Raw genomic sequence first — 14467 nt, 5'->3', positions numbered from 1 at the left:
TAGGGTGAAGTTTTAGTGGCGGTATCTTAAAAGTAAAATCAACAGACGTCTACAGTCTGTAAGTAATACAAAGTGGTGGTAGACATCCTGATGCACTTCAAGGGCAGCACGGGCCCACTGGCCGCACATTACCATCAATCTCAGCAATAAGTTCAAACAATACATTTAATCAAAGAAGGAGGCAGCTATCTGGAATAACACACCAGCAGGCATTTTATACAAGTGTTACAAGCTACAACAAACAACAAATAAAGCAGGAAGGAGCTGAGCCGCTTAGGGCCCATCACTGGTACAAAGGAACATACTGCACAGGAGACATCATCATAAAACAATATATTTTAACATAATTATCTAACATCTAATTAATAAACACACCTTCTTATCTCCCTTAAAGAGCAACTAAATAAAACTTTTCATTTGGACCCAGTTAGAAAGGGCTTTGTGTAATGTATATAAAACAAATCTATATGTATATCCTAGAACGTGTTTCCTCCTATGAAGGTGTACATCAACTGTGTTGATCTTTACTAGGTGCCAATTTGGGGCCTCTGCAGCCCCTCAAATTCTCCTTTCAATTGCATTTTCCACAGGAAATCTGGTGAGCATGGAAAATAATCTTACCCTATGGTGTATCGGTAATTTTACATAATTTAATATTTTTTCTTGTCCTGATTATTTTCCCGTCATTTAGACACCTGAGACAAATTAAAAGGATGCACGGGAATAGATTCCTATAACACTTTACTTGGCGTGCAAAAATAAACAATGTGGTGGGTTTTATGGCCTCAGAAATCCCACCCATATTTATAAAATATAACAGCCGTTCTAGGGAAAGGGGGATCTCACTCGTCTCTCCAGCCCCTCAGCCATGATATATTTATATATATAGACCCATCAGAAAGCAACAGATCTCTGTTAAATGTGATCTAGCAATGCTGATGTGCAGAGAAGACCCTAAACAGATTTTCCATGTGCCCCTCTCCAGCCATGAAGGAATCTGTCTCCTTTTCCTGCCGGAATTTCCCCCTTTCATGTCAAAGGCACCAGATCGCCAATGTAGAAGGTTTACAGCAATAGTTTTTAGACACATTCAATGTGGGGATATTATGTCCAAGTTAAGCAATTTGCAGATCAGATGAATGAGTTAAAATGAGATCTCAATTAAAACAGAAGAGGCTGTCTATCATGTGAGAGACAAGTATTAAATAAAAGCCGTAAGAGTACCCATGGTTATCTGTAAAACATGCATTGCAGACTATTCTAAAGTACATTTTAACATAGATTAGAATAAGGGTACCTGCACTCATGTAACTACTGTCCAATGGAACAGAATACAATTGGGATTGGTGAACCCAATGTGGATAGCAAGTCTTATACACTCATCCAAATGGGATAATACAGTGTGAATGCTCGAGCACAGATAACAAAAAAATAGTGCTTAATGCTCCTATGCTCCATCGAGTACTTGCCTTGCTTAGTCTCTAGAGCCCATTTGATTAACCTTTCCAATATTCATAGGGATCTACAATCCCTATATAAGCCCCATCTGTGCTTTAGAACTTAGAATGAATACAGCAAGAGTGTAAGAGGGGAAATGTAAGCAGGACAGTGCCCTACCGCCCACACAGCATACTCAATACACTGCTCGCTGTGTTCATGCAAAGTTCTGCAGAGTGACGATCCCTAGAGATAGATAACCAAGGCAGGGCTGATGACAAAATAAACAGATTGACTGTAAATAAAAGTAAGCAAATTAATAGGCTGTGGTGGGTACAAGACAGGGGAGGGTTATTTACCAAAGAGGGGATTGTCCGAAGATGGATAGCCCTTTTAATTTAATGGAATGAAGCACATTCTTAAAGCCAGATGCTGGGACAGTTCTTTCTAGAATTGTTTATGGGCTTTTTAGTCAATGGTCAATTTTCATTAAAGGCAGAAATACCAACAGTGTCTAGATAGAGCAAACATTGAATATAAAACAACAATACCTTAGCTGTAGTTATGCACACAGCATTCTGTGCAGCTATTCAAATGTCAGAGTTCAAGCATTACAAATGCACCAGTGACCTTACCTTTCCCAGTGGCTGCAGACGTTGGGATCCTCTGGATTTAGCAAGACAGCAGTCCCTAGCACCAGACACAAGATGAACACCTTGACAGTCCATCGCAAGGCAGCGCAGAGCTTCATCCTGACACCTGGGAAGAAAAGAGTTAACCAGAAAGTTTAGCAGAAAATAAAACTTTGGGTTCAGCCTGAGGAAAGCAATGGAGAAGTCAATATATGGGGAATAGAGTAAATGAAGAAAGGCATTTAATGAGGGAGGAATAGTCATTTTTCTATGAAGTTTGGCATTTATATTCTAATGGTTTACACATTTAGATTTAAGCAAAATCCACCTTATTCTACAGACTGTATTTAATTATGGACAGCAATAATAAGGTTTTTGGAGACCAGGTTAAGGGGGATGCACTATGGAGTTTCTGAACTGAAGGCAGGAGACCCCAAGGCAAGGTACACTCAGCACTTATCCTGCCCCAACTGAGCTGTTTTCAGCTACATGGCCAGTAGAGTCTATTTAACATTTGGAATAGGGACGACTGATCCCAAAGAAGAAGTGCATTGATCCCTATGAAGAAGTACAGTGGATGGACCATGACTGCAGCTGAAGGCAGGTCAGGTAGGTTAGACCATGAGCAAAGGACAATTGCAGTTTTAAAAGGACCAATAAATTTAACATGTAAGTTTAATTTATAAAGGTAATTGTTCAAACTGGAATGATTTCAGAAAACGCCAGGATCTGAACATTAGCCTGTGCCAATCATCTCAGATGGCAGCAAGAATCCACATAGAGGATGTAATAAAAAAAACTACAGAGGATACAGCTTGCACTACATAAATACCAATACTAAAACTAAATAACTAAAATATTACAAAGCTAAACAATAAGGTACATACAATATCAAACATCTGAAATATTGACTTGATAGAGGCATTTTTACATATATACTTCTGAAAATGTTATATTGCATTTTGGGTTTAGTGGCAACACTGGAGTGCAGGGATTGTGCAACACATATATTAACCTCTTACCTGCCAGGAAGCTAGAGCTATTGTGGCAGTAACCGTCGCACATACATGAATTTACCATAATACAAAAATCAATGGCTGTTACTCTGAAAGGTTCTATTTATTGGCAAATGCTAACAACTCATTTTGTCAGAAGCTGGGTGGACCTCCCCCATCATTTACATGTACGCCATTTGCTGAAACTGCTATTTATGTGAAATACACTTAACCCCGTATCGACCAGGTGTGGCAGCAAACCTTGGTTCATGTGTTCACTGTCACTACAACTCAATTACATTCTCGGTTTTTATTGCACATGAAATAATATAGGACCTGGAGTGTCCCCTCCTCTGAGTCCACTTACTTTTAGGATCACTTATATAGGTGACCTTATTCTACTAATCGTGGTGCAGGAACCGAGGCACTTTTACTATTATTCTATCAATGGGCTGCAATTTGAGTACAGCAGAGTGCTCTTTGCAATAAAACAAAGACAAGAGCTGCTCTGGATTTCCATTTATCTGCCCCTAAAACATTTTCCTAGCGCACTAGTAGTGTCTTAAGGGGACACTTTGGCAGGCACACTATGCTCTGTGGGATATTTAACATGGTTGGCTTGCTGTGAATACCTCCTCCTCTGTGTGTAATCAGGGCAGCGGGCACATCAGACATGGCTCCATTGTCATGTAATATCTTAGGAGTTTAATGGATTATGTCCCCTTTGGGTTCCAGGGATCTCTGGTTGCCGCTGAGAGTTTTCACGGCAAAAGACTTATTTCGTAGTGGTGCATTAACGAATTATTTGGCAAAGAAAATGCAAAGTATATACTTACAAACTGGTAAAAGTCACATTTAGGAAGGGAACCCAATGCAGGCACTTACAAAGAGTTAAACCTATGTATCTAAAGCAATGATGTCCCCCAGGTGAACACTGTTTTATGGCCTGTCAATCCTTCTCTCTAGTTTATGTCCCAGCTGCTATTCTTGGCTTTGTGCCTCGCTGATCGTAACCTCTTGCCCTTAAGGGTAATGCGCGGTTCTTTAGTAGATTAGCGGGCCGCACACGCACCCCTTTTTTTAATCTGTCTCCCTTCTCTCCTGCTGTAATTTTCTGACTAATGCCAGCGACAATTGTGTGTAAATGAGAGAAGGGAGACAGACACAGTTGCTTTCCAATAGTTTAAAAACAAAGACAGCCCCTTGTCCTGTGCAATAGGGACAGAATAAAAAAGATACTTACAACAGTTTCAAGCTTTATTATATTTGTTTAGCACAACTATGGTGGCAGACGAAGGTGTTAGAATGTAAGTCATCTGGGGCCTCTTCTCCTATTGTCTGATATTACTTTGCATTTATTGTACTATACTATATATTTCTGTATTGTGTCTTATAAGCTCCTCTGTACACAAAGGTGCTATATATATATATATATATATATATATATTATAGATCTTATATATATTATTTATTAATATTAATACATTATATGGGGTTACAGAGCACTTATAGGAGACATTTTGAACCAGAATATATTGTAGTTTTACATCCAGAGAAGTTTGCTTAATATTATTAAAAAAACCACAGCTATGTAATAGAAACAACTTTACTGGAGCAGTAATGCATAAATGTAACACTCTCAGTGCAAGCAACAAATGCCAAGACAACAAGACCATGAAGGCTTTCTTAGTGGTGGCCCGAAACCATGCTTTAAGTACACCTCTTTAAATATACAATAATGGTAATCCCAGAAAAGTTGGGTGCAACAAAGAAGCATTAGAGAGCCACACCTCGCCCATGGGGTGCAAGATGGACGGAACCACCAATAAAGGGACAAATACTTTTGAAGTTGGTCAGGTGCAAATGCGCCGTCCTGATCGGACATTAATTTATTTCAGGTCATGTAGCTATGGGTAATCTCCATTAAGACCTACTGCATTGTTCTGGTTGATCCATGTATCGTCTGTGTATTCTGCACCTAATGGATGTGTGTCGTTACTATCGTAAATTTCTTCTAGTTGCCTTATTTTCATACTAATGGTATAAATTAATGATAATTGCATTAATTACCTTCCTTTTTGCCACAATTTTCAGAGCTCTTCCTAATGCCACTTACACATTAAACCAGTATTAACCTTAGTCAGTGTGGGAGCAATTATTATGACACAGGGGCATAGAAATGGATTTTGATCATTTAATATACAAAGCACAAATTAAATGCACATCTATAAACAAAATACAAACCTTTGCCTTCTTTTTAAAAAGAAAGTTGGTTTTGTTCTCTCCCTGGGGGATTGTGTCTGCCAGTCTAAAAGAGCAACTCTCACATTTCCAAAATGACCGAGCAGGTGAGAGTCTTGAAGACATTTTCTAAACCATCAAATCAATAACACAATTAACATATTATATGTTCTGCCTCCGAATCTCCACAGACTATGCTATGCCCTTGATTAGATTAAGCTGGCTGCTTGCTAATGACATGTAATGTTAATTAAGAGAATTACATGATAGGTTTCCCCACGGATGGTAATGTAATGAGGTTGGTGTAGAGCCGAGACGTGGGAAGACAGATACGCAGCATTAGAAACAGACTAACAGACACATGGCTCGTTGTGTGTTACAAACAGGGATTCTCTGTTCCTGCAATTAGGGCTGGAAGGCAGTGTAACTAATAAGAGTCCAATTAGGAAACGGATGTAAAACAAGGCGTTATTATTACCAAGAATACGGGATTCTATACCAAATGTGCTGGGGATAACATGCCTAATTTTCATGGTATAACTGATTATTCCCACGTTGACTGCCATAAACACAGCTTCACTTACTGCAATTAATAAAGGGTATATGTAAACCGGAATGTGTGCTGCTTGAGATCTAAGGGCACTGTAGTAATTGGCAGTCAGTGCTAGAACAAGCAATGGTCAAAATATCAATAGATCTCTTATGAAATGATTCTTGGGAAGCTTCTGTTCTGCCTCTTATAATAACACTATTAAAAAGCCAGTGCGCACAATTTACATGCAATGTGCTGCAGATGTCACGGCTCTGTTAGCCGCTGAATTAAGTATTCCAACTTCAGTGTAAAAAAAAATATAGTAACATAATGCTGCCCATTTTCAGGACCTCCTTAATGGACTGTTACGCTGATTAGAGTTTTATAATACAGCAGGATTGTTATAATGCCCAGTAGTGGCTGCTAGACATGGTGAGATGGAAACGCTCGTTTCAATTAAATTTCTAGGCCAAAGACAGGTGCCGCCATCCTCTTATACAACATAGAGGAAAGGGGTCATAAAGAAAATGTGCTATGCTGATGGGGGAAAGGATACATTTCATGCTAAAGAGATGGAGGACAAAGCTATGTACAGAAAGGTCAGTCAAATCTAGGAGTCAGCTTGTCATTTTAGGGAGGTGGGATATCTGTACACAATGCTCCAAAAGGATGGGTCAATTTTAAGTCAAATGGTTCCTTTTTACATCTCCTGTTCCTCTTTTGGAACTTTATGACTTAAATTTCCCTGTCACTCTTTCCTTCCACATAAAACCTTTGTGAAGGATGATTCTAGATCTGTATGGACTAACTCTTCCACTGTAAGTTTTATATGGTAAGTTATGTTTTTTTTATCATTTGTATCTACAATTCCAAATAAAACCATGTGCCTGTCTTTAAAAACATAAAAAAGTGCATTTTTGTATAATATCTGCAGACTCTTCAGTGGGCTGGGGACCCAGTGTTCTGTATACCCCCAGATTGCAGCCATTCTACTATATATTCCCATCCCCCCTGCCGAGTCATCAGCTGACACTATTATTTTTGAAATCTTCAATGTGAAAAGCGATTTGTGGCAGATGATATGGTGGGGGAAGCCAGGAATATGCAGAGGACATATACAGGTAATGGTAATGCTAGCTACACACTGCTAGGGAGTGTATCTAACCACAAAAACACTGGGCAAGGACTTGCTTTTACAAAATTGACCCTTCGAGTGTATTATAACTAAGTTAGAAAAACAAAGTAAACAAAAAAGGTGCTCGTATCCTTTGAGTGCCCCCTTTAAATATAGAAAAGTATGATACGTAGCTCCAGGGATTTTTCAATGATGAAGAATCATTTACTGCTATAAAACAAATGGCTCCATATTACTAACTATCTAGCATCAAAAAAGTGTGTTATCAGTGAAGATATGACTTCAGGTAATGTTATTTTGCTTGGTTGTTTTAAGTAATGACTTATTTCCAGCCACATGGTCAGTCATCACTGTAGATCTGGACAGAGCGCCATCACACATGATTTAATAAAAAAGTTCTGATCAATTTATTGCACCACATTATTTAATTTTATACTCATGCTGGTTCCGTGCTCTTATGTCACTCCTGAGGTTTCCCTGACCCCCCCCCCCCCCACTCAGAGAATTACAACCCCAGACGTGGGATGTGGCAGACGAAGGTTTATGGGGCTGTTATTGCCTGTTAATCTTGGACTGATCATCTCCTTCTGTTCATAGGTTCCTTGGGGAGCTACTCATTACTCTCTAATCAGCTCCAACCTAGGAAATGTGAGCAGACTCATATGACCATCCATATTATTCTGAGGAGTGCATGAAAAGTGTAGTCGTGCTCATTAGTACTCTATGTTGTACAGCATGGCGCACAACCTTGTTCTGACATGTGCAAACACCCCAAAGCAGCAGGGGGTTAACTCTGCCAGTGGAGTGTGTGACATCGCAGCACCAGAAGACACTTTGTCCTTGCACGCTTGTCCTGTAACTAACACGAGGAGATCAATAGATTTATAACAGACAGTGCAGTGAGTAACAGGAATCACCAGGAGATGTTCATGGGGGGAATTGACTAGTTCTCTAGGTCCCTGAGACAATCATCTCCCATCTGGACAGAGGGAATAAATATCTATGCCTCTATAACATTGAAGGTAATGGGTCTTTAGGGTTACATCAGTTACAAACACCTGAAAACAAAATACATACATAGAACTGTTCCAAATTCCAACCACCTGTGAAAGAACAAAAGTGACTTGTTAAACTTTATTAAAAGCATACATGACATGCCCAGCTTAATGGCTTCTCTGGCATTAATTAAAAATAATAGAGATCAAGTCATCCATAGAAAACATGTTAAAATAATTTGTCGGCTACTTGGATAACCATGCTTATTGTCCTGCCATGATAAAGAGCAACAGCAAAGGAGCAATTATAGCTAGACAACAACGGTAATTCTGCAGCACAGTGTTTCAGGCTAGTCCCTGAAAACCCCCTACAGATCCTGTTTTCAGGATTTCTGTCTGTGGGAACAGGCGGGATAATTACTGACCCAGCCAAATACATTAACTCACTTGTGCATGATTAAAGAAATCCTGAAAATATGAACTGTTGGTAGCTCTTCAGAACTGACTTAGGTAACCTCTGGCTTAAAACATGACCTGTTAGTGGATCTCGAGATCTGGATTTAGGAAACTCTGCTTAGCCTATGAAATATTTTGGAAGTATGTTAACCCTGTTGCTCCAATTGTGAAAGTAACACTTGGGGTAGGATAAAGGTATAAGCTCATAGGCAAACAGGGAAACATTGTACAACATACATTAGAATAGACCCGAAATGCAGGTATACCTGCCTAATTTCTATATAAGGTTAAACACAATTTCCAGTGCGCTCCACTCAATATTTTGCTATTGAGACATGAAGCAAAACAAACAAAAGTATCGTAGGCTGCTTTCAAAGAAACACAGCCCAAGGTGCTGCACAGACACATAACCTACAAGCAATTGTATGATCCTATAGCAGGGGCAGATTGGGAACTTAAAGTGGCCCTGGAAACTATTCTGAAAGTGGCCTCATATGGGCGGGGCTAAATCCAATGTAGTCAGGACAGACACAAAAGTAGGTGGGGTTAGAACACCTAACGACATTGGTATCAAAGTATTGCACTGGTCGGCGGAGCAAACAAAGTAGGCAGCACACCAGTCGGTGGAGAACACGCATCAGTTATGTGAGTTATGGAGCAGCAGGGAGATCCCAGGGTTAGCATTGAAGTGATAGTAGTTGGGTCTGGGAAATCCTTGTCTACCATCAGACAGATTGATCTTACTGGGGTCTCATCCACTGTCATTCCCTCCACTGATTCTAAATTCTCACTAGCAGTATGTAAAAAAACCAAAAAAACAATAAATGACATTTGCCTATGCCTACCTGAACGCAAAACTTTAGGGTATCCCAACCATACCATGGTGTATATGCCCTTACCCCAACGAACAGGTTCTACCCTTGCGATGCCCTTTTTACCACTTAGGGGGATTTCAAAGAAAAAAAAAACACATACTTTCAAATATAACGTTGATTACTTGTAAACACCAACATTAGCCATACAACGCATGCTTCTTTGTTCGAATCAACCAAAAATACTGCCATGAATGCACCATGCAAACTGTATTGCGAGAGAAAGCCGCTATTATACTGTTTTGCATAATAATTTGGGAAGTATTATGATAGATATACAACACAGACTGCATGCTGGTGACCGCTATACAATACTGAGACCATCTTAGGGACCACCATACAATACAGAGAGCATCCTAGTGACCACCATACAATAAAGAGAGCATCCTAGGGACCACCCTACAGCAGAGAGCATCCTAATGACTCAATACAATAGAGAGAGCATTCTAGAGACCACCATACAACACAGGAAGCATCCTAGTGACACCATACAATAGAGAGAGCATCCTAGTGACCACCATACAATACAGAGAGCATCCTAATGACCCCATACAATACAGAGAGCATCGTAGTGACCACCATACAATAAAGAGAGCATCCTAGTGACCACCATACAATAGAGAGAGCATCCTAGTGACCACCATACAATAGAGAGAGCATCCTAGTGACCACCATACAATAAAGAGAGCATCCTAGTGACCACATACAGTACACAGAGCATCCTAGTGACCACCCTACAATACAGAGAGCATCCTAGGGACCACCCTACAATAGAGAGCATCCTAATGACTCTACAATAGAGAGAGCATTCTAGTGACCACCATACAACACAGGAAGCATCCTAGTGACCACCATACAATACAGAGAGCATCCTAATGACCCCATACAATAGAGAGAGCATCCTAGTGACCACCATACAATAAAGAGAGCATCCTAGTGACCACCATACAATAGAGAGAGCATCCTAGTGACCACCATACAATAGAGAGAGCATCCTAGTGACCACCATACAATAGAGAGAGCATCCTAGTGACCACCATACAATACAGAGAGCATCCTAGTGACCACCATACAATACAGAGAGCATCCTAATGACCCCATACAATACAGAGAGCATCCTAGTGACCACCATACAATAAAGAGAGCATCATAGTGACCACCATACAATAGAGAGAGCATCCTAGTGACCACCATACAATAGAGAGAGCATCCTAGTGACCACCATACAATAGCGAGAGCATCCTAGTGACCACCATACAATAAAGAGAGCATCCTAGTGACCACATACAGTACACAGAGCATCCTAGTGACCACCCTACAATACAGAGAGCATCCTAGGGACCACCCTACAATGGAGAGCATCCTAATGACTCAATACAATAGAGAGAGCATTCTAGTGACCACCATACAACACAGGAAGCATCCTAGTGACCACCATACAATACAGAGAGCATCCTAATGACCCCATACAATACAGAGAGCATCCTAGTGACCACCATACAATAAAGAGAGCATCCTAGTGACCACCATACAATAGAGAGAACATCCTAGTGACCACCATACAATAGAAAGAGCATCCTAGTGACCACCATACAATAGAGAGAGCATCCTAGTGACCACATACAGTACACAGAGCATCCTAGTGACCACCCTACAATACAGAGAGCATCCTAGTGACCACCATAAAACACAGGAAGCATCCTAGTGACCACCATACAATACAGAGAGCATCCTAGTGACCACCATACAATACAGAGAGCATCCTAGTGACCACCATACAATACAGAGAGCATCCTAGTGACCACCATACAATACAGAGAGCATCCTACTTACCCCATTCAATACAGAAAACATTCTACTGACCACCATACAATATATAGAGCATCCAAATGACCAATATACAATACAGAGAGTATCTTAGTGATCAAAATACAATAAAGAGAGCATTCAAGTGATAGATATACAAGAGAGCATCCAACTGTCCACTATACAATACAAACAGCATCCTAATACAGAAAGCATCCTAGTGACTAAAAAACAGAGTGTTCTTATGACCACAAAATATAACACAAAGCACATTTTTATGACTGCCACACAATATCATCTCCCTCATCATAATTTAACCCCTCCTCAAAATCATTAACTGCTTTAGCCTCATCATAACAATTCCTTTAACATCATTAACTACTTTATAATCATTAACTCCCTCATCCTCAATATTAATTATCCTTCACATAATCAATTAATTCCATTCATATTATTAACTCCCTCGTTACCTCCCTCTGTCTCATAAAAAAAAATATCACCCTCATTACCAAACCCAATCATCATAACAAACGTTATTCTAAACATTAACTTCCCTAAATTATATTAATTTATCCCTCCACCCTACTCACTCGTTACTGATCCACTTGTAGCATGGATAAAAACATTATTTTCTTTGTGTGCCGCCATACAGCGTGGTTATAGTATGTAATAAGGGGGTTCCCTCTGTGCCGTGTGAGCGCTGAGAGGAGGTAAGGGTTTGTACACTGTAGCAATAGGTTACATGGCGCCTACCTTGAAAATATGTTAAGGTTCTGCTCGCCCGAGCTTATAATCTAGAGGGCATTAGATGCTCTGTGATGTACTAAACTATATATGATTAGCAGCAGCAGGCAGATTAGCAGACAACACAACTGTAAAAGAAGTAATTGGAACACATGAATTAAACTTTTTAACAATCTCAGCTAGCGAAGTTACCTAGACTTGCAATAATTTGTGGCTGGCATATACTTATAGCTTTGCCAGCTACAATGCAATTATTTAAATAAGTTTATTTAAATAATTTTAATATATTAGCATATTTTCTATATTATAAGGATATTTTTGTTTTACTTTTTTCATTAACTAAATACATATACATTATAGGGGACCATTACCTATGTTTATCTCATCAGGACCGGATTGGCAATCTGACAGCTATGGTATTTGCCAGAGGTTCTTGTCTACATAAGAATAGGACTGCTTGTAGGCCTACCTGGCCACATCTGCCATTGCTTCTAAAACACACTGAGCTGAAGTTGCAGACACTGCACACTGCCACATAGACTGTCCACTGAAGTATACAAACTGATGACAATATGGCAGTAGTAGTAGTGTGAGTGCCACATGCAGTCATCCCTTTAGTATAAACTTTGGGGCATATTCAATTAGCATTCGCAGCTGCGATTACTCGTGGCAGCACGGGTCACGGTACCGCAACATCAAGGATTTCGGTACCGCAACATCGTGGATTTCTGTGCGCACCCCATAGGGTACCGTAATGGCACTTTACAAGTGCAGCTGCGGGTAATCGCGGCCGCGAATCCTAATTGAATACCCCCCTTGGAGTCTTGAATTCTCCAGTAGCCCTCGTAAAGAAAGTCTTGTCTGGGGGAGGCGGTATAGTCTTTACAGTAGCTTGAGGGCTGTGATGTCTCCGAATTTCCTCCTTTCTGTCTGAAATGTCTGAAGTCTCACAGTCATAGTGCAGAGAGAAGGGGTACCGCTGCCGCACTTGTGGGGAAGGGCCACCAGAGAGGAGGTAGAAGCCCTACTCGGAGGGATTAAGCAGGAAATCTTATTTATTTATTTATTTTTTAAAGATCAAAATCTTTATCCAGGCAGCACTGGTGACAGAACCCACCCCCTGGAAACCCCACCCCTTCCTCTGCCGAGTGTAAAAAAATATGTTTCTTGGTTTATTTTTTATTTAAATTGAAAAAAATTTTTTTTTTAAAAAAAACAAACTAACCTGAAAGGCATCAGTCGGCCTCCGGTCTACCGAGAAACCCCCTGGTAAGGTCTATGGCCAATCCGCCCCTGTCCCATAGCCATTAGACTGTTCTATATTTTGGTCCATATCAATGCAATCCGCATGTGAAAGAAAAACCTATTAGTAAATACAAGCCTTTACTGTGCATGGTTGCCTTATTAACTCATTTTTAATTCAGTTGATAAAAATTGTCAAAATATAACAGAAGTCGAGAAAGTACTACATCCAGTAGTCAATTACACATATACCAAGAACCAGTGCTTGTTTGTCATAGAACTCTCCGGGACTGAGTTCTGGCACCTTTTTTCGAGTTTTAAAAGTAACTTTTGAACATTTGGTGTTTGGTCCACATGGACTTGAATCGCCCTGTCGAGCGAGCAGGTCGGTGGCAAAATAATTAAAACGGTGCATGCGGGCTGCTTGTGTGTCGAGTCTGATTCACGCGTACTTCGTCCGCGCTGGTTGTGATGTCACTGCTCGGCTTGTGGCGCTGCTCAGCTTGTGATTGGTCGTGTGGTCGCGCGCTGGGTGCTTACTGCGGGCGATGACCGTTATGTTTCTATACACAACTGATGTGTGTGGGTGTGTGTACAGTGATTGATTACGTGATGTGCGTTCTGGCACCTTTTTTCTTACAAAAAAAGCACTGCCAAGAACAATAGAGAATGCTTAATAAAACATCAAGACAACTACAATGCCATAAAGTTACATCCAACACGGTCGCACAGAAAACATGAATCACTTTAGGCCATATTTGCCCACTTTTAAAACACCCAACTCTCCCCCCCCCCGGAGATCTCGCATCACTATGTCCCCAGCCGCTGCTATGTAATACCGAAATTCACTTGATGGTGCAAATCATGTAATTAAGCCTCCACCATGACCCGGGAGGATAACTGCTCTTCCGGGAGTCTGGAAGAACTCCCCAAGATTCGTAAACTTCACGGAAATTCCTACGGGCGTAGGCAAGTATGCTTTAGCCTAACAATTCTGATAAATATAATCCACCACATTATTTCATCTTATAACCATCCCGGGTCCATGCTGCATTAGATCTATTGCATTGCAGTATGCATGTTTGACCTAACAACACTAGGGAGAGGATTTATCAAACCTTTAAAAAGAAACTTGGAGGTGTTGCCCATAACAACCAATCAGATTCTAGCAATCAATTATCTAGTACATTCTGGAAAATGATAGCTACAATCTGATTGGTTGATATGGGCAATATCTCCACTTTACCTATTTAGGATTGATAAATATAGCCTAGATGTCTTTGGAGTGCAATTTGCAGCAACAAGTAAGACAGATGTAGGACCTAGTAAACTAAATATATAATAAAGAGTGCTTATACAGCCAGGTGTGGACCTAGACTT

At 40.3% G+C, this 14467-nt stretch overlaps 1 protein-coding gene across 6 annotated transcripts in view; it reads right to left on the bottom strand.

Annotated features, from left to right (window-relative positions):
• Positions 1-14467, bottom strand: part of MEGF11 (multiple EGF like domains 11) — a 236177-nt gene that overhangs the window by 182247 nt on the left and 39463 nt on the right. For all 6 annotated transcript variants that reach the window (XM_075207608.1, XM_075207614.1, XM_075207613.1 and 3 more), the window contains exon 2: positions 2073-2196. In XM_075207608.1, coding sequence (XP_075063709.1) covers positions 2073-2188 — 116 coding nt within the window. In that variant the 5' untranslated portion in view covers positions 2189-2196. The remainder of the gene's footprint in view (positions 1-2072; positions 2197-14467) is intronic.

Source organism: Mixophyes fleayi, chromosome 4 (genome assembly GCF_038048845.1).
Source record: "Mixophyes fleayi isolate aMixFle1 chromosome 4, aMixFle1.hap1, whole genome shotgun sequence".
Classification (NCBI taxonomy): Eukaryota; Metazoa; Chordata; class Amphibia; order Anura; family Limnodynastidae; genus Mixophyes; species Mixophyes fleayi.
The sequence above is the reverse complement of the archived record's forward strand: the minus strand, read 5'-3'. Positions and strand labels throughout refer to the sequence as shown.